This window comes from Arvicola amphibius, chromosome 9 (assembly GCF_903992535.2).
Source record: "Arvicola amphibius chromosome 9, mArvAmp1.2, whole genome shotgun sequence".
NCBI lineage: Eukaryota > Metazoa > Chordata > Mammalia > Rodentia > Cricetidae > Arvicola > Arvicola amphibius.
Window position 1 is genome coordinate 3,213,095 of NC_052055.2, and position 26,199 is coordinate 3,239,293.

Sequence of the window (26,199 nt, forward strand, 5' to 3'; positions counted from 1 at the left end):
GTTTATCACACATACGTGGATAAATTATTCATTTAAAATTTCGTAAGGTTCATAATGTATAGTCAGCTGAAGCTTTTAGTTAAAAACAGTTTGAGTGTTTTGCCTGTATGTTTGTCTACGCACTGCTTGTATACCTGGTGCCCTCAGACACCAGAAGATGGCGTTAGACCCTCTAACTCAGGTTACAGTTGTGCACTTCCGGGTGGGTCTGGAACTCTAACCTGGGTCCTCTGGAGAACCAGCCAGTGTTTTTAACCACCATTAAAAAAAAAAAAAAAATTTTTTTTTCTATGTTTTTTTCAAGACTGGGTTTCTCTGTGTAGCCTGGCAGTCCAGGAACTCGCTCTGTAGACCAGATTGGCCTCCAACTCAAAACTTGAGATCCACCTGCCTCTGCCTCCAGAGTGTTAGAGTTAAGGGCATAAGCCACCACCACTTGGCTAATTAATCTTGTTTGTGTATGAGAGTACAGGTGCCGGTGGATACCAGAGGTCCAGGCCGTATGAGCCATTAGCTGCTAAGCTAGCTGCCTCTCCGGCTTCAGAAGTTACGTTTGATCCCTGCTCCCCACTGAAGATTATCAGAGCAATTCTATCTTCCAACAGGCATTTGGATGTCTAGGGATTCTGCCAACTCAGTCACAGTAGCTGTGAATTTGAACGTGGCTGGTTCTCTGGCTTCTCACGCTCACACACCAGGTTTCTAAGAGGCAGCCAACCAGGGGATTCCTGGGCTAAATGTTTAAATTACACTTACTTTGCCTGTGTACTTGTGGAGGTCAGAATACAAAACTCTCTCCTTCCACCATGTGGATTCCAGGGGTCGAAACTGGGTCATCGGGCCTGGTGCTAAGCACCTTTATCACCCGAGCCATCAACAGTAATTCTTGTCCGCTAGTGTTAACGTCGACATAAACCTGGCACTGCTGACCACCAGCAACAGCTGGTCCCCACCAACGCCAGCTGGAGTACCTGATGGGGACACTGACAAGACAAACGACTAGGGTACTCAAGCTGGGATTTCTAGAAATGTTCTGAACCTGACTCGACTGTAAAGCATTTGTCTCTGCTATCACCGAGGGTGAGGTGTGAACATACTCAGTTCTGTACCACACAGCTTCTAGCTAGCTGTACTAGCTGCTTCAGTACACTGGGTCAGGCGGTGCGGGACCCACAGGAACAGCCTTCCCAACAGCTGGGTTCTCCAGCCCTCAACAGTTCCTGCTACACCATTCTGAGTCACTTCCCAGTGCAAAGGTCAGGGGAGGTGGCAGCCCTGCTCTCCAGACCAGCCTGCACCTGTGCAAAACCACACTTCCCACACCCAAGTGTGGGTCCCTGGCTAAGGTACCAACCTATCCCACACACTCGCGGGACATTCCTGCCGCTGAGTCCTTGGGTCAGCCTTCTAAGCCCGCGCCGTTTCCCAATCACTGACTTGCACTGTCCAGCTGGAGGGCTGAGATGACAAGCTTTCACTACTTGGTTAGACTAGAACTTGGCCTAGTCTCCCCTTAGCTCCCCTTCTCGGCAGCACGAGGAAGGAAGAGCTGCCAACTGCAAAGGCCAGAGGTCAAACTTCCTTTTGCCACAGCCCAGACCTGCTGCTCCCCTTCAAATAGTACAACTTGTTTTTCCAAAGGTGTAATCCCGGCACCACACACACACAAAACACTAAAACACTGCCCGGTTCAACAATTTCCTGGCTTTATGTTACATTAACAAAACAGACATGAAGCCTTGATTTGGGACAATTAGGGAAATAAGTTAAAAACAAATTTATTATTCAAATTCCAAGGGGTGGAAAATTTGAGGTTGCAAATCTTTCTTCATCTATTGGGCACTATTCATAAAAAACATCAATAACTAGTAGCAGGTTAAGTATCACAATTTCAGAATCAAACTAGTTGAGCAATGTCTAGTGCATATGAAGAGCCAATAGGCAAATGTGACAGGTCAGGGATCATTTGTAATTTGCTGGAATGAGAGGACATCCTGCTGTCCACAGCTTAGTTCTCCCTGGCCTGGGAGCGGAGGCAAACTCAAAGTCAATGGGTTGTGGCTGAAGATGCATCCCGGGACCACAATGCATGTGGTTTATTTCTCTTGGGAACACGCCCCCACCCCCACTGCACTTTCATTCGAATGCAGTATATTTGGGATAATTTGACCGAATGTCATCAGATCATGATGAAATAAGCCACGGAACAGTGCGGGGCTTTTCTCACCCTCATCACAGACTCACTGCCTCCCATCATCAATATTTATTGAGCATTTACAGTGTACTAGGCACAACAGAACATACAGAAAACATTGTCCCTGCTCGAGGAGCTTACATTCTAAAAGAAAAAAAAAATACACCTCTTTTAAAATGGCATTTTTGTTTGGTGTTTTCTGTAAAGTAGTGAGGAAATACTCGGTAGGTGTGAGCTTTGGGTGTGACTTAGCCCCATCGTTACTGGAGGAGAGGAGGAGGGAGGGCTTCATGGGAGCCGGGACAGACCATTCAGGGTGGGGTTTCCAGGGAGATAAACACAAGCTCAACCAAGGAGAGCTGGGCTGTGGGAAAGAGGATGAGGGGAGGCTGTGGATGCAAGCAGAGGAAGCGGGGTATCTTAGACACTGAGTGGAGCCAGAGAGATCATGCGGCCTTTCCCCAAATACACGGCCAACAAGTCGGAATGGTGGGTGCCAAGACAGCCAACAGAAGTGATCCTGTGCACCTGACAGTAGAAATGAAGGGCTGGACACCAGAGGCAGCTGCAAGAGCATCAAGAAATTCTTAAAAACCAACAGCGATTTGGAAGCACAGAACTTAACAGTTAATGCTGCCCAGTGTCACAATGGGCCAAGAGCATTGTGGCTTCTTAAATTAGAAAACGCTGTAGACCAAAGTTTCAAATGGAACACATTACCTTTGCCAATCAATCTCCCCTCCCACCCCGCACCCAGAAAAATAAAAGGTCCACTTCAATTTTGAAAGGGAGTAAGAAGGGGGAAAGAGTACGGGAACATGGTCAAGAAAGGAAGTTACAGTAGCGTTTCTGTGGTTGTTGATAAATTTTGCATTCAAAATTGGTTAAAGCCCATTAGCTGCCAAGAGGGAACAAGGAGACAATTTCCTTTAGAGAAGTCTCAAAACCAAGACTAATTTACATGAAAAGCTGTAGAGAAAAGTAGTTGAAAAATCCATTCATAAAACTTTTATTCCACTTACATGAACTTTAATACATGTGTTCTTAACAATTATGCTTGGATTGTTCATGAGAATCTCAGACATGGAACAAAGCTGGCCGTCATCGAGTCTTCCCTGCTAGCTATCTTTACAGCACATGCATGTTAGGCAAGTATCAAAAAAAGAAAAAAATCACAAAAGCAAAAAACAAAACAAAAAACTAAAAAAAAGTTAAATACATGGGATCTGTCTACCGCTGTGCTTCTTAGCACGGAGCAGCCAACACGAGCAATTCATTACCACAGCTTCACTGTTACCTTTGTTCCTAGATTGCCTAAAACATTTAAATACAGAGGAAATGGGTAGCGAAAATGGAAGCAAACAGCAGGTAACTTTACAAATAATGGAATGTGAACCGTTTCTGCCCTTATCAGAGTAAGCTGGGTCACACCTCTGCCTGAGAGCCACTTCTGGAGCTGTGGTCAGAGTGCGCGCAGAGACACACGATTCCAAGGTGTATCCAAGGGATGTTTGTTTGTACCACAGCCTCACAAGGGCTCCAAACCTTAAAGTACCCACAACAACTACACTCATGACTGGAACCCATTATCCCTTTTATTCCCCACCAGTACAAACCAGTATGTAGGCAGTTTTCTTTGCTTAGACATGGAAGCAGTTTTAACACTGGCCCTTCTGAAGCCACAATGTACCAAAAGTACTATGCCAAACACGTATAACTCGTGTAAAAATTCCACATCCCCACATTGGCCACCTCAGGATGAAAACGAGTAACTCCCTAAAGCTAACTGGCTCTACTCCCCTAATATTAAAACATAAAAACCACATGGGAAATATAGAAATTCAAATAGAAGTAACATAAACCTGTCGTAAATCGTAAACAAAAAACTATTTGTGGGACAGCATGGATGACAAACGGTCTACTGTGTAAATTTCAGAACGAGGCAGACAAAGGGTGGAAGGCCGGTTAATTTTCCCCTCCTTCTCCTGCTTCTGCTTCGTCTCCTTGGGTGTCCGATGTCCACAACTGGTAAGAGAGGGAAAGAGGGTTTCAGCATTCTTCAGATCAAAAGAGAAAGAAAACCACACAAGCAAACAAAAAAACCTTTCCTGCACACGTACCTCGGTCCTGGCTTGTGGCCAGGCTCTACAGCTGGACCCACAGCGCCTGTCTAGCGGCTATTCGCCAAGAGAAGAGATCTCAGTCTCAGTCCCTAAACCACAGTCTTGCCAATCTCAACAATCTAGAGTGAAGCACCTACCCACAAGTGTCCCCTCGCCACACAATCTCAAAAAGAGAAAAACAAATGTAAATCCCCAATTACTAAATTTAAAAAAAAACAAAAACAAAAAAACCAACAAAGTCAATGGTTTTCAGTGTTTCCGGAAAGGCTGTGATGGGAGACGGGTGAGATGCCTCAGGATGAAGTGCGCTTCTCGCAGCGGCGGTGGACGCTGCTGGACTCATAGCAGCTTCAATGGACCCAAGTGTTAGGTCAGGAGCTCCCCACAACTAGACATAAGGTCGACTTTCAATACCACCTCCCCACTTCAGAGTACAAAAACCTGACAGTCTTACACGCTGCTCAGACTGGCCTAGCATTTGTGTTTCTCCTGCCTCGGCCTCCCACTGATGCTTGGCAAGGAAAAGAAAATTTCTTTTTTAACAGTACTGAGGATTAAATTCAGGGTCACACACTCTCCAAGGAGCGCCATCTCCATCTTCCAACATTCTTATTTTATTAAAAATTAGTGAATGAATCAAATGATTCATTATTTCACATATTTTCTTTCATTTGGGCTAGGGGTACAGCTCAGTGGTAAATCATTTTCCCAGAATGCACAAGGTCCTAAATTCCACCTCCAGCACACAGAGCAAGTCCTCAATGTTACACTAGCCCTTATTTCTTTATTTATGTCTTTAATTTTGTAGACAACCCCAACTGCATTTACTAAGTTTAGCCATCTGGCAGCAGACTGGAGCAGGAAGTGAGACGCACAGAAGGCAGGACACGTCTCTAGACTATACACTAGGCTATACACACCCATTTCTACCCTTTCTCTGACTCACACCCCTAAGCCTCGAAACTTCAAAGGTAATACTATCTGAAGAGAGAACCCAAGAAGTCAACTGTAAGGCACAGCCTTTATTTGAATCCCAATTTAAATAATAAAAACCACAGAAATAAATTCTCAGTTTGTATTAAGAATTGTTAGTTTTTGTTTGGGGTAAGATAATGGCACCGGGTTCATCTTCAGACCTTCCACACAGGACGCAGTCCTTCCAACCTTCCCCAGGAAGAGCTCGGGAAGCAAGGGTATAGAACCTAAGCTTCCCAGCTCCTGCTGTGTAAACCAGTCAGCCACACAAACACACGAACGAAGAAAACCAACTTCAACACAAATAGCCTCACGTTTACTTTTGTTTTTGAGACAAAATCTTGCTTTGTAGCCCAAGCAGGTGGTCATTATGTAGTCCAGGCTAGCCTGCAACTTACAATCTGATGGAGGAGAGTTATCTGTCTATGTTTTTTTTATTGGTTAATTAATAAAGAAAACTGCCTTGGCCCTTTAAGAGACAGAAAATTAGGTAGGTGGAGTAGACAGAACAGAATTGTGGGAACAAGAAAGTAGAGTTGGGGAGACGCTTCAGGCATTCGCCATAGTGAGTCTCCATGCTGCTCCTCTCCGAGATGGACACAGGTTAAGATCTCTCCTGGTAAGCCACACCTCGTGGTGCTACCCAGATTACTAAATATGGGTTAAAGAAAGATGTAAAAATTAACCAATAAGAGGCTAAAACTATGGGCCAGACAGTGTTTTAAAAAAATACAGTTTCCGTGTAATTATTTCGGGTATAAAGTTAGCCGGCGGCCGGGTGGCAGGACGCAGCCCCGCTGCTTCACACTACAACAATCCTTATTTCTCTACCCCAAGAACCCTGGCTCCAGTTTTAGTTGTGTTGATTAAGCACACAACTCTGGTATGAAAAAGAAAATACTCAAAGCTTGAAATGTAAACAACTTATGAGAATACAAATCCAAACCACATACTCAAAATACCAGTGATGTGTCTTCAGTAAGGTAGTTTTCTTCTTCATGTGGTGTAGGGACAGTGTGTTTAGTAATTTAAAGGCTGTAAGTATCTCTGAGCACAGAATCTCTGCTACACACAGCACCGAGTGCCATCAGTACTCACTGTCAAGTTGTCTCTCAGTAACTGCATGATTAGCGTGCTGTCTTTGTAGGACTCTTCACTTAATGTATCAAGTTCAGCAATGGCTTCATCGAAAGCCTGCAATTGCAACAAAGCACACTTCAGTAACCAAGCCATGAAGACAGCGCTATCTCCTTCCATATAACAGGTGAACTACATACTGTTTTTGCAAGTGAGCAGGCTTTCTCTGGGGAGTTCAGGATCTCATAATAGAAGACAGAGAAGTTAAGGGCCAGACCCAGTCTGATAGGGTGTGTTGGCTGCATTTCCTTTTTGCTGATTTCAAACGCTTCTTGATACGCTTGCTGTGACTGGTCCACAATTCCTGGGAAATCAAACAGTAAAATGCACTCAACACCCGGGCTCCAGCTTCATCTTAGCCAAACTTTTCATTTAACATCGTGCATGCCCCCTGAAAGATGAAATCTAACAACCTTAAGCAAATATTTAATTTAAAACAACAAATCAAAATGGTACCCTGGATCATACTAGTCACCGGCTACTGTTGTTGAGATAAAAGCAACTTAGAGTATGGGTGAGGTAGAATCCAGTGGACCTGGGCTCAATCCCAATACCTTCATGACAGCTCCCAACTCTAACTCCAGCCCCAGGGAATGGGACTGCACTGCTCTGACCTCCAACAGCACTGGACACACATCAAGCAAACACCCGCACACCCATTAAGTACTAATACTGAGGGATGATGGACTCTCATTATGTTGCACTTCCAGGATTTCCTCATTCTGCTCTGGGAATTCTGATTCCTCATGTCACTCTGGTGTTTACCAACGTAGGCAGAAGCTAGAGCAGAAGGAATGAGCTCTACACAACACTACCGAAGGGCTCTAGGCCGTCAAAAGGGAGAAGGTGGACTTTCCCAAGGCAGGGTCCACAAAGCCACTTACCTTTCTTGTCATCGCCAGCAGCCACCTCAGCCAGGTAACGGTAGTAGTCGCCCTTCATCTTCAAATAGAAGACTTTGCTTTCTGCTTGTGAAGCATTGGGGATCAAGAACTTTTCCAAAAGAGACTTCAGAAGGAGAAAAAGACAAAACAAAACCAGAAATAGTAAGAAGATTGACATTTACAAAGCAAAGAATATTTCTTAATCAAACACTATAGATTAAGATAAAGATTTCAAAACAAAATCTTCATTTTTCTAATAACCCTGCCAGCGCCCCCCCCCCCACCACCACAGGAGGATTGCCACAAGGCACCAGAACCACAAACCGAGACCGCCTCAGTTCTAGACTACCATGACGTGTTTCCTCTCTCAACAGCGTGCTTTGTCCACTGAAAAGGAGAATGCAATTCCAAGATACACCAACGCAACTAGGAGCCAAAGTTCAGTACCACACTGTACTTGGCATGACCAAATCTAGACTACAGCCATATAACAAGACAGGCACTGAGGAACTGGGAATTAACAGAACACCTTCAACAGGGCAGCCTCGTTAAATAGAAATAGAAAGCACCCAGGCTGGTGGTCTGACCGAGGTAGCCTGGGCTACACATTCCCGTCATCACCCAAACAGACCAGCAAATTCCCTATGAGGACAGTCTCCTTAAGCAGACTAGTGGACAAGGCTAGGTGGGCAGTGAGTCCTCCTCCAGAACTCAAAAGGATAACTTGGGGTTTTGAGATGAAAAGCCAACATAGTCTTTTTCAAATCTAAACCCTGTTAACACCGTTAACATGAGGTTAATACAAGAGGCAAGCAACTAAAGCAACTACCAAACTGACCAAAACCAATGACATCTACTGAAGGGAGCGGGCAAGGATAAGAACCAAAAATAAAGGGATGTTTAAAAGCAGCAAAGCAGGCTGTTTGGTTTTTTGAAAGTGCGTGCGTGCGCGCGCGCGCACACACACACACACACACAGAGGAACTTCTGTGAAATACAATGCAATCTCCTAAATTTTGCTCGCATACAATGAGCAATCAATTCGAGGGATGAGACCTGACTTCGAAGGCGGATGGCGTAACTGCGAAGGCACAGGGACATATACTATAGTGAAGACTGAGTATCTGCAATTCACATTTATGTCTCCAAACCGCTCTGCACTCATTAAGGAATTGTTGGAACACAAGATTAGTTTTCCCGGTTCTCATTTATCACCCCAACAACAGCGTCTTCCTTGAAGTGATGGGCTGACTCACTGCATTAACTGTCAGTGTCTACCAAACACCCATCTGAATAACCACAGCTCACCGTCTGAAGTTCTCAGAAGTAAAAGGAGGGTCCTACGGACAAAAGCAGCTAGCCTGATGCACAAGTCGCACCTGTCTTTTCCAGACATAACCACGGTCCCAAACATCTGAGAGACACCTACGATTCACAAAGGACAGCAGCAGGCAATGGGGCCTGGAGTCTGCGCACGCGGACAGACGCCTGCATTTCTTACTCCTCCTCACAGAAAATGCTGCCAATACCAGGGCTTTTCTATCTCTAAGGATGATACAATCTTTGTTAATTCAAGCCTGTGAGTGCAGTAAAGCATATATACCATGGCCCTGGGATGTTCCCTCCTTGCTCTGCTGTCTGGTAAGCGGGATTTTCTTAGACAGCAAAAGCTGGTGTAGTTCCCAGCACCCACATGGTGGCTTAGTTATCTGTAACTTGAGTTTCAAGGGATTTGGCACCCTTCCTTGTCTGCCCTTCAAGGACACCAGGAGTGTGCAAGGTGCACAAACGTATACAGACAAAACACCCCCACCCACAGAGGCGGGCAACAATGGCTGCCTACACTGTCATGACAACACCGGACCACACCAGCAAACATTGACTAACAAGCGCTGCACATGTCTCTTTCAAGACCCGCTCCCTTCAAGGAGCAGGAGCTCATCTTAAAGATCCAGCAACTACATTTCCGTCCACCCCACCTCAGGGCAGGAAACTATTACCTGTGCTAAGACACTTCAATACTAACACCACATTCTTCCTCAGGTTTATTTTATATGTGCTTACATTTTACCTACAGTGTCTACTTCTAGAAGTCTTACTTTAAGGAGACCAAGAAAATATATTCTCCTTGGCAACAACAAGGGATCAAACAACGTTACACTATAGAACATGACACATACACCAAGACTCAAGCCTAAAATAAACTAGAAGATACAGAAAACAGCAGGCTGGGGTTTTCACGGTATCTCAGAGCAGGTACAATTATCATTTAACTTCTCACATACTTTTTTCTAAGCTAGAACCTTGACACCATCCACACTGGGACTGGAACTCACGGACTCGAGCGATTTTGCCTCCACCTCAGTTACAGCAATGGGCTCTAAACTCAACAACAAACCTACCATGCTGTCTGCATCTAAGACACTCAATATTATATTTTGACTGAATTACAATGTGTAATTTCAGAAGCTTAATTTAAATAAAAATGAGAACTTGAGAACAACCTTGAGTGGAGAAATTTTTATTACCTTAGCATCGTAAAGACTTATTTCTCAAATAATTATAAAAATAAACTAAGCTCACCATTAACTTTTAAACAATTAACAGAAACTTAGGCTGACACTGCCAGATGATTAATGGATGTTTTCCCAGGAGAAAATTCCATGTCTCTGGAAACCCACATGCTCAATTAAGATGACAAAGGGTTGGGTGTCAGAGTAAGCACAAACGAACATTTTCACAAGCAGCAGCAATGGAGCTACCCCACTTGTACGATACTAGGAAAATTACTTTCTAGACCAAGAAAAGCAGCAAAAGCCAGAGGTGGACAGTACAAGGCAGGAAAGCTTGTCAGGGCAGGTGAACCAGGTTTGGCTTTAACTATCACTAAGTCACAATTATGACACAAGTCCGCGCCCCACCCAATCTTCTTGTTGATTACAATATTAATGTCAAGTCTTTCTCATTTGATCCCAAGAAAGTGTCTCTAATACACCAAATGTTCTCAGTCTATTCCTAGCCCTCACATTTCCTTGAAATTCAAGAGCACACCCCCTTCTTAAAGCAAAAACACTTAGAACATACAACTTTTAACAACAGTAATCACAAAGTTTACCATTAAAAAATCCAAAACCCAAACCAAAAGCACTGGACATTTTTAAAAATATTTATTTAATATTTATTTATCAATTACATATACAATATTCTGTGTGTATGCCTGTGGGCCAGAAGAGGGCACCAGACCTCATTACAGATGGTTGTGAGCCATCATGAGGTTGCTGGAAATTGAACTCAGGACCTTTGGAAGAGCAGGCAATGCTTTTAACCGCTAAGCCATCTCTCCAGCCCAGCATCGGACACTCTTAAAATTTACAAACAGATCAAAGTGTTAGCACAGCAACCGGACATCAGCACGTGACTTCTAAGTCTGACTGCAATACCAACTCCTGTTCCAAACGAGCTACAAATGCAAACCAAATCCAGAAACAACCTGCAAAACAAGGGGGGGTTGCCAACACACCAAAGACAGATTGAAAAATTGGTTCAATTTAAGGACAGTAAATGAAGTATATAAAACATGACCCTGAATAGAATTCTAGAACAATCTAGTAAGTATGATGGTTCAATATGTTAAATATAAATAAGATGTATAGAATAGTTTGTGGACAATTGTTAGATTCCTGGTTAAAGATCATTATAAAAAAATATAAAGGGCTGGAGAGGTGGCCCAGTAAGGTGGCTCACCCTCTAAGTGGCTGTTCTTCCAGAGAACCAAAGCTCCCATACGGTGGCTCACAACCATTTCTAACTCCAGTTTCTTGGGATGGCCTCAAGGATACCAGGTATGCATGTAGTGCACAGACATACAATTGAGCAAAACACTCACACTTTAAAGAAAAAAAGGCGTTAAGATGGCTCACTGGCCAAAGACCTTTGTGGCAAGGCTGGCGGCGTAATTCCAAGCCCTATGTCCCGTGGCAGTGTGCGCCTCACACAAAGGCGATCAGAAGCTTTCCTTTAAAAGAGAAACCCCTGAACGGAGTGAGGGGTCTAGAAGATGGCTTAGCAGTGTGCTTTGCGCTTCCCTTCCAATACTGCTTTACACTCTGGTTCATTTCCTCACTGAGCTCATTATTTCAATATCAACAGAAATGGCGGGTTTGTAAATAGGAGATTTGGGAGAGACGTTCTCACTTTGTCCTGAGAGTATTTCACCAACTGGCCATGTGAAAGTTAATGACCACAATGGTACTCCACCTAAAATGCCATTAACGAGAACAAGCCCTAAGCTAGGGTTGGTGCTCGTTCCTAAACCCTAGAACTGGGGAGGAGACTGCCCCAAGTTTGAGGCCAGCCTTCATTTTGCTATGAATTATACCTTATTTCAAAAACAAAAACCGGATGCGGAAGTACCAACACTTAAGAGACAGGAGGACCAGGATTTCAAGGCCAGTGTGGGCTACACAAGACTTTAATCTTATATATAACAAAACACACACCAAAAAAAAATTCCCAAAGCTAATAAACTAAAACTTAAATGTAGCTAAACTAACTTTACTAAAATATCCTCCGAACAGACAGTCTGATTTCCAAGCACAGCACAGCCCACGTCTCTAGTCTTAGTCTGCAGACCTACAGGACTTCCATTATTTCTAGCTCTCTTAAAATTTGAAATAAAAAGCTAAGCCATAAATTCATTTTAACAGGTCACTGTTTTTGAATTTAGTCTCCTACTCCCCCTTGTGGCAAAGGTGGCTTCAACTCCCCTCTGAACTGTAACCTCAATAGCTTCAACCTAACCAATTTAGTGAAGAGCACAAAAATGTTAGTGGCATAGTTGATGCCAGGAGCTGCTTTTAATGGACCTTACAGCTGCTTGGATGATACTCTCTACATCCACCGATGCAGTATCTGGCTTCCCACAGTAAACTCCAAGTGCTGTATGAGGAGGGTCTCAAGCAGTTGCCTGCCTTTAAAAGCCTGATGTGCAGGAATAGAAACCAAAGGTTTTGACCACGAACTCCAATGCACTTTCGGACAATAAGCACACAGCAAACTTATTTAAGCCAACAGATTTGATAAAGTAATCCCCTGGGTTGAGAAAAGGTAAAAGGTTACCCTAAAATACCATAAAACTAATTCCTATCAAAAACTTAATAACCAAGTTATCTCATTTAAGGCTTAACAGAATACATTTTATGTTTTTTAATGGGGGGGGGGGGCGCTGAGGGAATGGGTTCAGGAACTATTGCCCCTGAGTAAGCAATGAAGTGGGGGCAGCTCCACACTTCAGCAACTTGGCGCACTGGACCACAGGCATGCCATGTGGTCTCCATGCCGACGCAGCAGGGCAGCGACAGGCTTCCTTCCAGCACAAGTGTTTGTCTCACATATCTCCTACAGCTTTACTTCCAAACCAAGATCTGAATCACATACAGCCCAAACTGACCCCAAATTGGTTATCTTCCTGCTTGGGGTACTGGAATTATAGGAATAGCACCTAACATAGGATTTTATTTATTTATGTTTCCTTGAGACTGTCTCTCCATCCGCGAACGAGCCATGCAGTGAAAGGTGTTCTTCAGCTTCCAGCCCTAAGACGAGTGCTAGGATTACGGGCACACACCACTGCTGAGTCCCTATCCCGCCAGCCAGCTCAGATAGTGACACAGAGACCCACTACGACAGCTTGGCCTAGGGCTGGTTCCCAGTTCTCTCTCTCCAAGAAGCCAGCCTCTACCTCCTGCCTAGCTATTGGCTGTTTAGCATTTTTTATACCAAACACAGCAATGCATTTTCACGCAGTGCACAAATATCCCACACGGCACTACCATATCAATTAGGTTGTGCTGAGGATGAACCTAGGGCTCTGTGCACGCTACACCCCCCCCCCCCACACACACACTCTGGCTCCCTACCAGCTCCTTCACAGCTGGAGCCGCCTTACTCAGATTCTCCACTTTGTCCAGACAAGCCAAGTCTTCTTCCAGGACGCAGGGTTTATACAATGGGTCAATAAATATTAACTGTAGGTCAGTTAAATCTGCATAACCTGTCCCAATTTAGTCAGTCCTTACCACAGAAATGTATACAGAATCACAGAAATTAAAGCAGAATCGCAGATCATTATCCTGCTGCTAGGTTCAAGAACCAGCTCTGGCCGGGCGATGGTGGCGCACGCCTTTAATCCCAGCACTCGGGAGGCAGAGGCAGGCGGATCTCTGTGAGTTCGAGACCAGCCTGGTCTACAAGAGCTAGTTCCAGGACAGGCTCCAAAGCCACAGAGAAACCCTGTCTCGAAAAACCAAAAAAAAAAAAAAAAAAAAAAAAAAAAAGAACCAGCTCTGGTGGTGACCCCCTCAGGTGAGAACTACGGACAGCTGGAGGAAACACCATTCCTACAAGAAGCACGGTTCTGATAAATACAACAAGCTTAAACACAACCACGTTGCTCATCTCAACTGTCAATTCTACCGTCGCATGAACAATTCCAGAGAGCCTCAATCTGAGCCTCTGGGTGACATGTGGCCCACATGTCGCTGTAAACTCAGCATCCAAGTTTATTAGTATTTTTAATTTACTTTTTTGAATATAGATGTTCTGCCTGCGCCCCATGTGTATACTTGATGCCAGTAGTGGCTAGAAAAAGGTTTCAGAATCCCTGGGACTGGAATTACAGACAGCTCTGAGCCATCATGAGGGCAATAGTAAAATACCCAAAGGAACATGGTGAGAGCAGCCAATGGCTCTTAACCACCGAGCCATTTCCCAGCTGAAGGTCTTTCTCACAAAAGCAGTGTTACTTGGAACAGCCTGGAAAGTTAAGCCTGAGGAGCTAATCAACCTTTCCCTCCTCCTGGACCCCAAAGGTTTTTGACCACTTTCCCAAAGTCTATCTCCGGTGTCTGTGGGTGTTGATGGTAGGGAATCAGAAGCTCCCAGGCCATGCAGCTGAGAACTTCAATCCTGGCCTCAGGAGCAGTGACAACTGAAGCTAACAAGGCTTTATGGGCAAAGACGAACACATGTGCAGAAGGAAAAGCTTTATAAAGATTATGGTAAGAAGCCGGGCGGTGGTGGCGCACGCCTTTAATCCCAGCACTCGGGAGGCAGAGGCAGGCGGATCTCTGTGAGTTCGAGACCAGCCTGGTCTACAAGAGCTAGTTCCAGGACAGGCTCCAAAGCCACAGAGAAACCCTGTCTCGAAAAAACCAAAAAAAAAAAAAGATTATGGTAAGAAATGTACTTAACAGTATTGAGAACAGACAATGAAAGTCTCACGTTCAAGTCAATGACGAGCCATAGCAGTAAAATGGGTCTTGTCAGTGGCCAAGGGGACCTGGCTTCCAATCCCAGCACCCACATGGCAACTCACAACTGGAGTACGTAACTCCAGTCCCAGGGGTCCAACACTCTCTTCTTGACTCTTTGATCAGACACACATAGAGTACAGAGGTAGATTGGAAAAACACCCATACACATAAAATAAAAATCTTTTTTAAAAAAAGCTCTATTTTGTTTTTGTCCATTAAGCTCAGACAAAGATGGGGTACAGTGCACACAAGCTTTTAAGCAGCAGCTGCAGACTCCGAGGCCAACCAGAGACAGCCAGGCCTTGGCTGAAAAAGCAATCTGATGTGAGGGTCAGTGAGCCGGCTCTAAGCGCTGGAGGCCAAGCCTGATCATGTGACTTTAAGAAGGGAGAACAAACTATTCAGTTGTCCTGACTCCCTAAAGGATTACTGCAATACACGCACAAACTGAGATTGAAAATGTAATACAATTCTGACAACTCAGCAAATTTACACTTTTAGCAACATCATTCAGTGAGGCAGGAGCAAACCAGCAGCGGAGGACTAGCAGCAGCAGGACTAGGAGCCTGGCCTTGAGCAGAGACAGCTGTCCTAAGACCCCTCCCTGCAAACATGAGCTCTGTTTACCCTTAACTTGAAACTTTCATAGTACAGAAGGCTACAGGGACGAAGATGGAAGACACAGTAGGATCCCAAGCATCCTAGAGAAACAAGAAGCTTACTATAATTTGACATTAGAACACCTTTAACTTTGACTCTAGATACCAGACATTTCAGCATAAATATGCCCCAAATCATCTCTTTTCTAGAACAAAAATGTATGATATTCAGTACTATCAATAACACAAAGACCTAGCTATATTCTAGACTATGCTCTCTATGTGCTAACCACTCAAAAGATTAGCGTATGTACTATGTTCATGACGAAAAAATCCTGTCTTTTTCATAGGTTAAAGATGCCCCAAGCAGTCAAACCCAGTTCTGCATAAGTAACGTAAGTATATAAATTATTATTAAAAAGCAGAAGAAAATAAAAATGTTATCAGATCATCTGAGGGACCCTCAACTAAGAAAATGTCTTTGTTAAGGCTGGGCTGTAGGCAAGCTTGTAGGGCATTTTTCTAATTAGTGATTGATGGGGGAGGGTCCAGTTTATTGTGGGTGGTGCTATCCCTGGGCTGGTGATTGGTTCTGTTAAGAAAGCCGGCTGAGCAAGCCATGGGAGCAGGCCAGTAAGCAGCTCCCCTCCATGGTCTCTGCATCAGCTCCTGCACCAAGTTCCTGCCATGGTTCCTGGGTGGACTTCCTTCAATGTGGGAGTGTAAGCCAAGCACCCTTCCCTCTGTAAGTTCTTCTGGTCATGGTGTTTCATCATAGCAATAGTAACTTTAACTAGGGCAGAAACTGATACCGGGGCAAGGATATTTCTGTGACAGACCTGACCGGGTTGTTTTGGGGAGAATTGCGGAAGGACTTTGGAACTCCTAAAGCGAAAAGCTACTGAGTATTCAAAGCTGGGTGAGGTGGGAGCTGGGAAGAAAACTGTTGAGAGATGTAGATGGTGGAGGCCTGGCTTGTGAGGCTCCAGCGTTACATCAAGAATGCTGGGGGTGCCAGGCGGTGGTGGCGCACGCCTTTAATCCCAGCACTCGGGAGGCAGAGGCAGGCGGATCTCTGAGTTCGAGGCCAGCCTGGTCTACAAGAGCTAGTTCCAGGACAGGCTCTAGAAACTACAGGGAAACCCTGTCTCGAAAAAGCAAAAAAAAAAAAAAAAAAAAAAAAGAATGCTGGGGGCACTGTATGTTGCTATTGTAAATTAAGATTCTGTGGTTCAGGTCTGCTGGAGATGAAGAGTCAGCTGTGGTAACAAGAGACCAGCAGCATCACTGGGGTGGAATAACCAGGTCACTCGGAAGCTGTGCTCCAGAGGCAGTCGAGGCAGGACCAGTTGGCCGCCAAACCTCGCAGTTAAGGGGTCACCTAGGTGGTAGTGACTTTGAAAGAACTACGGAGAGCAGCTGAGGCTTGGCACAATGAGAAGCCATTGGCGAAGGGGCAGCCTCAGCAGCAGTTTAAGGGGTCACGTAGAGCAGCTGAGGCAGAGAGTGTGAGGAGCCCAGGAGAAGTGCAAGTGCAGCCCAACTGTAGCAGCCCCCAGTGCTCTGGAGATGCCAGCACCACGGAGAAAAGGACAGCAGCAGGAGCGGAGCAGCTTGCCTAGAAGACAAGCTGTGTGTGCACCAGAGGGCGGAGCCACCTCGGGGAGCCCAGAGACAGTGAGTGAATCCTAGGTATTAGGCACTGCCTTGTTTATACGTCAGGGTTGGTTTTGGTTAGACTGACTGTGCTCTTGCCCTTCTTTCTTAAAAGAAATTCAATTTATTTTTTGATTTTGCAGGAACCCACAGTTAAAAGACTTAACTTTTACAGATTCTGGAATTTTACAAAGACTTTAGATTTTAAAAGACTGAATTTTAGAGATGTGGGACTTTAAAAACTTGTAATGTTTATGATGCAATGTTGCTATTCACATGATCATAAAGGGAGGCTAAAGCTCAACAATGACTGTGTCTCAAGCTGACAAGGGACCAACTGTCCCAACTAGTTTTATGAAAACTTCTCATAAGCTAAATGCCACTTTAAGACCCAGCTGGAGTGCATTTTCTTAATTAGTGGTTGAAGGGGAGGGTCCAGCCCATTCTGGGTGGTGGTATCCAGGGCTGGTGATCCTAGGGTCTATAAGCAGTGGTTCTCAGTCTGTGGGCCGTGACCCCTCCGGCAAAGGACCCCTTCACAACAGTAGCTTAAGACCACTGGAAAACACAAATATTTACATTATGATTCATAGTGGTAGCAAAATTAGTTCTGAAGTAGTAACAAAATGGGTGGAGGTCACTGCAACATGAAACATGAGGGGCTACAGGTGGAAGGTCGAGAACACCATTCTTTAAGACAGGAGGCTGAGCAAGTCAGTGATCAGCACCCCCTACAGTCTCTGCATCAGCTTCTGCCTCCAGCGAAAGTCTTCAAATAAAACCTTTCCTTCCTCCCTGAGTTGCTTTAGTGATGGTGGACACACCTCTAGACATTCCTGTGAAACTGTTTTCAGGTTTAAACTCAACAGGGAAGACCTACATCAATGTGGGCAGCACTGCCATCCCACGAGAGGGGTGATTTTGAGTGCTTGCCTACATAATGGACCACACCCTTAAATGGTTGAGCCCCAATAACCCTCCTTTCCTTCCACCATAATGGACCACACCCTTAAGTGGTTGAGCCCCAATAACCCTCCTTTCCTTCCCCAAAGTTGCAATGAGAAAAGCAACAGTTTCTTTACATTTCCCTTTGTTGGGGAGGGGGTGTTCTTGAGATAGGATTTCACTATGGAGCCTGGGCTGCTCAGTCTGCCTCCCCAAGTCCTAAATTTCTTTCTTTTTTTTGGTTTCTCTGTGGCTTTGGAGCCTGTCCTGGAACTAGCTCTTGTAGACCAGGCTGGCCTCGAACTCAGCAATCCGTCTGCCTCTGCCTCCCGAGTGCTGGGATTAAAGGCGTGCGCCACCACCGCCCGGCCTAAATTTCTTTCTTTATAAGACAACTCTTGCCACATTTTTGCCTACTTCCCACAGGCAAAGCTGTGTCATTTGTCATTCTCTCCCTCTCTCCCTCCCTCCCCCCTCTCTTTCGTCAGAGGTTTTCCACAACCTCTGACATCCTCAATCCTACACAACATCATAATAGATCTTTCAAGATCTGATCAGTGCCCACTTCTCTTCCTAGTTCCTTCTCTGGGAGAAATTATTGAAAGGGGTTTTGTTTGTACAAAATGAGAAGTTCTTCACTTCATCTGTCACTAATTTGGCATTACTTAATTGGTTATATGGTTTTCATCACAAACATCAATGCCCCAAACTTAGATAAAGTGTCAGATGAGCCAGGCTTACCAACTACTCCACTGCCCCTTGGTTTCTAAAAGCAATCACAAGCTTACCAAGAACAAACCCAGTTCTTACTGCTAAATCCCTGTCAGTCACAACATCATACTTGCCATGATTACTAAGTAATAAGTTCCCAGTAAAAGACAAGCATGGCAAGATGTTCATGGACAACTAAGGAATTTGTAAGAAAATTATTTCTGAACTGAGCTATGCAGGAAAAGCAAAGGCTTGGATACCATTTGAAAACTAGGCAACTGGACACCTGTCTGCTTTACTTGAAAGCAGTTAAAGCCAACTATGACCACACACTTGGACTATCAGCTACCAGTTAGGAAGCAGCTGCGGTGCCACTTCCAACAGACACGCTGATCATGTACGGCAATGATAAACCAACCATGCTTAAGGAAAAAAAATCAAAAAGCCTCTGTAAGTTCGTACAACCCTAACACAGCTTATTTCCAACCTCAATTCAAACGCATAAGCGAGGAAGAAAGAGAATGTTTTCTAAGGGTTGGCTCACTGTTTCGAAGTCAACCTTCTTCCTCGGACTGTGGCTTCTAGGGCTGTTCTGCATTCTGACTCTCACCTGAATTCGCTTCCCCACCCGTCCTCTGCACACGTCCACGCTGCCTGTTTCACAGACAACCCTAACCTCTTAGTGCTGCTTATGAAGAAGGAATAGGTAGGTAACGTGCTGCTCTGGTCAAGTCACTGGATGTTCAGACCAGCAACCACCTGCCCACTCTTTCCTTCACCCCCATTTTCTCTTTATCCCAGACTCCGATCTATGTAAAACCCCTCACTGAACGCTATCCTTTCAGAAGAAAACAGTGACTCAATCCCCTAGGAAGGCGCTTCCTGATTACTCCACTACTTCTTCCTGGGAAGCACCTACACCATCACCTTAGCTCTTCCGAACGTTAAAACACCAAGCCACAAATAAAGTCGTATAAATACTATCTAGAAAGCAGTAAAGATGGGTTCCAACCAATGTAAAAATTCTTGAGTCCTTAATTTCAACAGGAGTCACCTAGAGATTTTCAGCTAAAAACCAAGACTACATAGCAAGTTTTAAAGTCCAAGACACACACTGACATGAAACTACCTGGTTTTCTTATCTTGCTCCTCCACTAATTAATATTAATTCTGAGCTGGAGATAAAAACAGTCCCACTATTCCTATGAATTTAATTCAGTTTTCTTAGAAGGACTCAAGGTCCCACACTGTTAAATTGTAGTTCAAATTAAAAAAAAAAAAAAAACTTAGGTTTTTCCATATCACAATATATTCTAAAGTCTGAATGATACTTTCTAGTATATAGCAATTCATTTTATCATGACTTACATAAACTACCCTAGTTGGGGCTCTAGTTTAATTATCTCTAGTGTTGGGGTCCTCTCACGAAGAATTAGGGCTAAGTATCTAAAAAGGAAGGAATACATCAGATTCAATACTGCATGCAGATTCCACTTAATAGTACAAGAAAGAAAAGGTTGGAGTACATCCCATGTGAGGAAAAAAAAAACCCATGTTTGACAGAGACACTGACGACTAATTCTGTATGTGGTAACACACCCCCTCCTGTGGGTCTACCTTCTACGGGTTCACATTAAGCGCCTGACAGTGCACACGGTCAGATCGGGCCTCAGCTAACACGAGGCAGGTGATGAGCAGAGCACTTACGCTGTGCTCAGCACTGACGCTACCCACCAGCCAGTAGCAGGAATCAGCAAGATTAGTGGCTCACCTTTCTCACAGAGGAACCACACCCATGACTCATAAAGCACAATGGTGTACTTATTTTTCCTGAGACAAGTATCAGCTATATGTTACTCTATTTTACTAGAAAGGAGGAAGGAATTATATGAAAATAATTTCTAAGAAGGCATCGCTCTAACAAGTCCACTTTTATTGGAGGTATTTCCTGAGCCTTCTCCAACTGAAACACAAACAACCGTGAAACACCAGCAGCACTGCTGGCCTTCTGTCTTCTCCCCAGAAACTGTTAAACAATATTTGAGCATGTGTTACAACCAGAGCTGAAGTTTACTAGAAGTAAAAGCTTGTTTATAATTCTCTGAGCCCTTACAATTAAGCTCTCAAGGTAAAACTTCATTTAGGCCTTGTGAAAGCGCGCACACTCCTGAAGGAGGCACACACGGAGGCACAGCCCTGAGGAGGCATTTACAGATACCTGCCCTGCCCCGCCCCAGAGGACACAGTTGAAGCTGCTAGTCTTTCCTTAGGAAAAGACTCGAGAATTCCAGAACTTCCCTACTTCCGGCTGAGAAAAATATTTAAACACCTACCTGGAGTCGAAAACAAGCTCACAGAACATAAACGTAGCAGGTCCCTTTTATCCCTAAAATACTTTTTTCTTTAGGAGAAATTACATCTGTTAAATATACCCTTTGAAACCGAAGTAGAAACCAGTAGTTGGGAGGAAAAAACCCCCATAAAACCCACAAGGACTTAATAATAAACCCAGTGATATATAAATTTGCAAAGAAAGCAGAAACAAACCCAACAGTTTTTATTATGAAATAGATGATTTTCCAGATTTTAAACGCTCTTAATTTCCTAATTTTAATATACATAAACTGTTTGCCTTCAATATTGCACTTTACAACTTTGGAAAAGTAGCTGTTATGAAATCCCCTAAACAAATAAAAATGGACCCAAAGAAAAAGCCACTTAAGACTGTGATTTCACAGCCTTTTGTTTCTTTTTCTTTTGGTGTTTTAAGGCAGGGTTGCTCTGTGAAACAGTCCTGGCTGTCCTGGAACTCACTGAGATCCACCTGCCTGTATCCCAACTACGGGGTTAAAGCACCACCACTGCCTGGTGTCACAGTTTGTTTTGTTTTTTTAATCTTAAAATGGATTCAATAATTTTTAAAAAGTACAATTTAGGAATCACGCTTTTCTGTCAAGAAGACGATCTTAAAGGAATCCTACCTGCCAGCTGTTAAGCATTTAGGAGACTCAGACAGCAGGTCTGAGTGAGGTTTAAGGCTAAACCTTATCCTGGGTCAGAAAATGGGTCCTGCCCCAGAAATTTAATTGGTTGGTCTTCTATTAGATTATCTCAATTTTCTGAATCAAAGAAAGAAGAACATTACTTTAAAATAGGAAATATACACAAATGCAATGTTTAATTCTCTTAGCTCGAGCAGTTTTTCAACACAGTAGGTCCAAACACTTAGACATAAAACTGCCTTGCATTGTTTGTCAATGGCTTGTAACATAAAGGCAGGCGGGCACCTGGAAACCGGCTTTCTGCACAGCTCGTCTGTGAGTCTACCACACTCCTTACACACAACGAGGATGTAATTCCTGTGCTCACCATACACATACATGTATGACTATTAGCACCTGCATTACAGAACAAAACCATGAGTGGAATGGTTTGTTTGATCTTACAGAAAGGATCTACAACTGGCCCAGTATCCTTCAAACGACACATGGGCAATCTCTAAAGGTGTGTGTGTGTGTGTGTGTGTGTGTGTGTACACTTGAGTTTGTTACAGGAAGCTAAGCAAAGGCTCCTCACCAGCACATCATTGCAGATGTCCCTCAGCTCCGTCTCGATCTTCTCTCTGTACTCCCGGGCCATCTGCTGCTTTTTCTCAGCACCTTCCGTCTTCTGCTCAATACTCGAGACGACCCTCCAAGATGACCTGCGGGCTCCTACAACATTTTTGTAGGCGACAGAGAGAAGATTCCTCTCCTCGTTGGACAGCTCGGCCCCCTGCTCAGTCACAGACTTCATGCAGGCTGCCATGTCATCGTACCGCTCGGCCTGCTCGGCCAGCTTGGCCTTCTGCACCAGCTCATTCTTATCCATAACTGGATAGTCTGCAAAGGGAAGAAAAGGAGTATTCAGAAATCACTATTAGAGAAACTCGTACCTGTTGTAAAAATGTATACAAGTATCTCAAAAATCTAGCGATGTTGAAAGATCCCCCCTCATCAACCCCAAAATTAGCATATGCTGCATATTAACAGTGGGTTAGTAAAGCAGCTATTCAGAAGATCCCAGTTTCAGGTAAGATCGAAGCCTATGGGCACATGAGCAGCTCAAAAAAAAAAAAAAAAAAACACAAAACACCAAAAAACCACCCTTAGCCTAGGGCAGTGCTGTTCCTGCCATGTAGTCAATAAACTTGTTTCCTTAAAAAGCAAATTAAACAACAAAAAAGACCCCCTCCCCCATTTTCCTTGGTGAAAAGTTCAACTTGATCCCGATACCACTAATGATCAGCACTTCAGCAGCTTGGGTTCTCTCTCTCTCTCTCATTCGTGTGTGTGTGTGTGTGTGTGTGTGTACACCAGACAGGGACCTAGGATACCTATAAAGACCATTAGTTTATAGAATTATGAGTCATGTCACCGTGATGTAATTCAGATATTTTGCTCTTATCAGGAGTGATTAAATTTCACTTAGCATTTGCCCCAACCCCAGTTTACTACACTTATAACATTTTGCCAGCTATCATAGAATAAAAATTATCAAGAAAATGACTGACTGCCGCTTAAGGTATCTTGAATATAAAACCACTAGGGATCACCAACCCCAAGACCAAATCCATTTATTTATAAGGCATTCGTTATATGCACTCATGTAGCAAACTCCCACATCGCGATTGCTACTGTAAGTGAGCATGAAGAAATATTTAAGACATTGTGGGAGGATCAATGTCATTAATGCAGCTCAGAGGTAGAATCCCTTCATTTCTAGCAGTCACGATTTATTAGCTGTTCCTACGTTTTCTCAGTTAATCTTCTTTCACTCGTTTTAAAATTACCTAGATTTCAGTTATTTTTGCTCATTTTTTTCTTGAACGATGTCAAATCAGTGATCCCACAAAATAAATTCTAATGAACGTTACAAGCTGAATGCACTGCTAAAGGTCTGCAGAAGTCCCTGACACCCACCGTGGCGATTATCACATCCTTCCCTTCACCTTTCCAAAAAGCAACTCCTTTTTTTTGGTTATCAATGAGAAGTAGCCTCAACTGAAACAAGCGTTGGGCTAAGGTAAATTAGAGACGCAGTACCTTCAGAGCATTAACTAAAGTTTGGGAACCCACACTTCTCCCGGGGTCTGGAAATCTAACATCAGACATGGTCTCTGGCTAGTGCGGCTTCCAATAGAAAAAAATGATGTAAGCCCAGGACAAACGTTCCCCGACTGAGCTGAGCTCCCCGTATAAGGGGAAGTGGATTAGGTTTCTCACAGGAAAACGGGTGCTGCCGGGCCTCGCCCCTGGACTGCGGGACTTCTCGCCGCACCCACTTAACCCTTGGCTGCCCGCGGCCGGCGGGTGGGGCGAACCGAAAGCGCCGGTCCCCGCGTCCGCGCCCTCCGCCGCCACCTCCCCTCCTTGGCTCCGCCCAGCCCGGCGCCTCCGCGCTAGTCCCCGGCTCTCTCTTTGTCGTGGCGGAACTGTGTCAAGGAGCCCAACCTCCTCCGATTGCGAACCCCCACCCGAGCAAAGGGAGGGGAGGAGCGGTCCGCGCGCCCGCCCCATCGGATGGAAGGGGGGTGGGGGAGAAGAGCCGATCGCTCTTCCCCGGGGGCCCCCCGGTGCCAGCGGCGCCCGCACAAGCGGAACCGCGGCCGACACACCCCGCTCCCTTCCCGGGTCCCTCCCCACCGCCGGGATCTGCCCGGCCGCAGCCCCCCGACAGCTGCCGGAGGGGGAGGGGCGGGGTCTGCCCCACCCAGACGGGCGCAGCCCCCCACCGGGGCCGCGGCTCTCCCGAGGATGCTCGCCTCCCACCCACCCATCCCGGGTCCCCCGCGCCCCTCCCCCACCGCGCTCCCAGACCCGACGGAGAGTCCTTTTCTGGGCACTGTGGCCGAGTCCCAGGTCACCGGCGGGCGAGCCCCACCCGAGAGCCTCGCGCGCTACCTGGCTGCTCCCGCCCGCGCAGTGGGGGAAGGGTAGGCGGGGAGGGGGCGCCGCCGCGGGTGGGTGCGAGCGGAAGGGCGAGCGAGCGGGCAGCCTCACCTGTGCCACGGCCCCAAGTCCCAGTCGCGGGCGGAAGCAGGGTGCCCCAGGCGGGGGCGGACTGCGGTCGCTCTCCCTCCGGGGAGGGGGGGATCTCACGCGTGGGCGCCTCCTCCGCCACCCCTCCCCACCACCCCGGGGATCAGGATGGGGCGACGGTGAGCAGCCCCCGGCAAGGCAGAAGGAAGCGGCCGGGGGCGGCAGAGGGAGCCTGCCCGGGGCCCGGAGACGAGCCGCCGCCCGGGTCCTCCTCCAGGGAGCCCCGTGTCGGGTCGGCGGGCAAGCGGCGGAAGGGAGCGGAGGCAGGCTCGGGAGGCTCCTCACCTGTGTCCGGAGTGGGTGGCGGCACACGGACCCGGCTCGGCAGTCTCTGGGCGGCGGCGGTGGCGGTGGTGGCGGCGACGAGACTGAGACTCTGTCCCTGATCTGGCTGCTCACAGGCTACAGCGGCTCCGCAGACACGGGGTTTCCTCCAATCACTAGCCCCGGCAGCAGGGGCACCACACGCACGATGACGTCAAACGCTGCTATGGCAACCGTTGATTGGTGCCCACAGCTCCCCGGCCCCAGCGCAACCGCCGCTCCCCGGCGCGCGCCCGCCCCGCCTCGCTCGCCCTCCCGCCCGCCCGCGCCCGAGGCGAGCGGAGGGGAGCGCGTCCCCGAGCCGAGCCGCGCTCCCGACCCTGCCTTTCACCACCCCGCGAGCGAGCCGCCCGCCCGTCCGTCCTCCCTCCCGCCCGCCCCTGCGGCCCGCGGAAGGAAGCCTCTCCCCGCCCCCACCGCTCCTGGCAGGCACATCCGGGACCTTCGCAGCTCTCCACCCTCCCCCACCCTCTCCCTCCTCCTGGCCGCCCTTCTCTCCGCGGCGGGAATGCCTGCGGGGTCGGGGGACTGCGGCTCTGCGGCCAGGGCATTGTGATCAGGGTCCCCGGGAACGGGGCGAGCGGCTCCTCCGCTACCTTCCCCGGGCTCACTCGCCCACCGCTTGCTTTACCTGCTGAGTTGCAGGAAGCGGCCTTAGACCTTTTAAGGCTGGGGGAAGCACGAGGCTGAAAAGACCGCCCTGCCCTTCGCAGTGGCGAGCTCGAGCTCGACGTCCCGCACCGTGGCAGCCGCGGGGAACAATGGTGGTCTCGGGAAGTAGCGGGGAAAGGCTGGGCTTGGCGGGTTGGACGTGATGGTGCGAGCCTGACCTGGGGCGAGGACACAGCGAGCGAGCTGCTCCCCGCGGGCTACCCTCTGGCCCCCCGTTCCTTTCAGGTCCTGGAAGCCACGTTCCGGAGAGTGTTTCCAGGGCCCCAGCTGGCAGTGGGAGTGGGTCGCTCGCTGGAGGAGGAGCGGGGGCGCGGGGCCCGGAAGAGGGGGAAGGAAAAGGGCGGAAATTGCAGGTGCCTGAACCCGCAAGGTCTCCACCCAGCAGACGGAAGTTGAAGGGGATGCCTTCTCAAAATGAAGTATCTGCCCTTGCGCCCTTTTAAATGTGCTCCTCTGAGCTAAAATACCTTTACTGAGTACCTGCTTGGGGGCCTCCACTACTGTGGGGGGACCTCAGAAATCCAGCCCAGAGCTCTCTAGAAGATTCCATGGCAAGCTATTCTTTCCCTAACTCGGTATGTTGGAT

The 26,199-nt window shown here is 46.6% G+C and overlaps 1 protein-coding gene across 1 annotated transcript; it reads right to left on the bottom strand.

Moving 5' to 3' along the window:
* Positions 1-1,743: 1,743 nt before the first annotated feature.
* On the bottom strand, positions 1,744-25,710 carry Ywhaz (tyrosine 3-monooxygenase/tryptophan 5-monooxygenase activation protein zeta). The gene is made up of 7 exons (XM_038343196.2): positions 25,573-25,710; positions 24,903-25,102; positions 22,114-22,418; positions 7,314-7,437; positions 6,570-6,733; positions 6,391-6,486; positions 1,744-4,219 (listed from the first exon to the last, which is right to left on the bottom strand). Exons 3-7 carry the CDS (start codon positions 22,405-22,407, stop codon positions 4,160-4,162), a joined length of 738 nt encoding a protein of 245 aa, XP_038199124.1. The 5' UTR covers positions 22,408-22,418; positions 24,903-25,102; positions 25,573-25,710; the 3' UTR covers positions 1,744-4,159.
* Between the last annotated feature and the right edge of the window lie 489 nt (positions 25,711-26,199).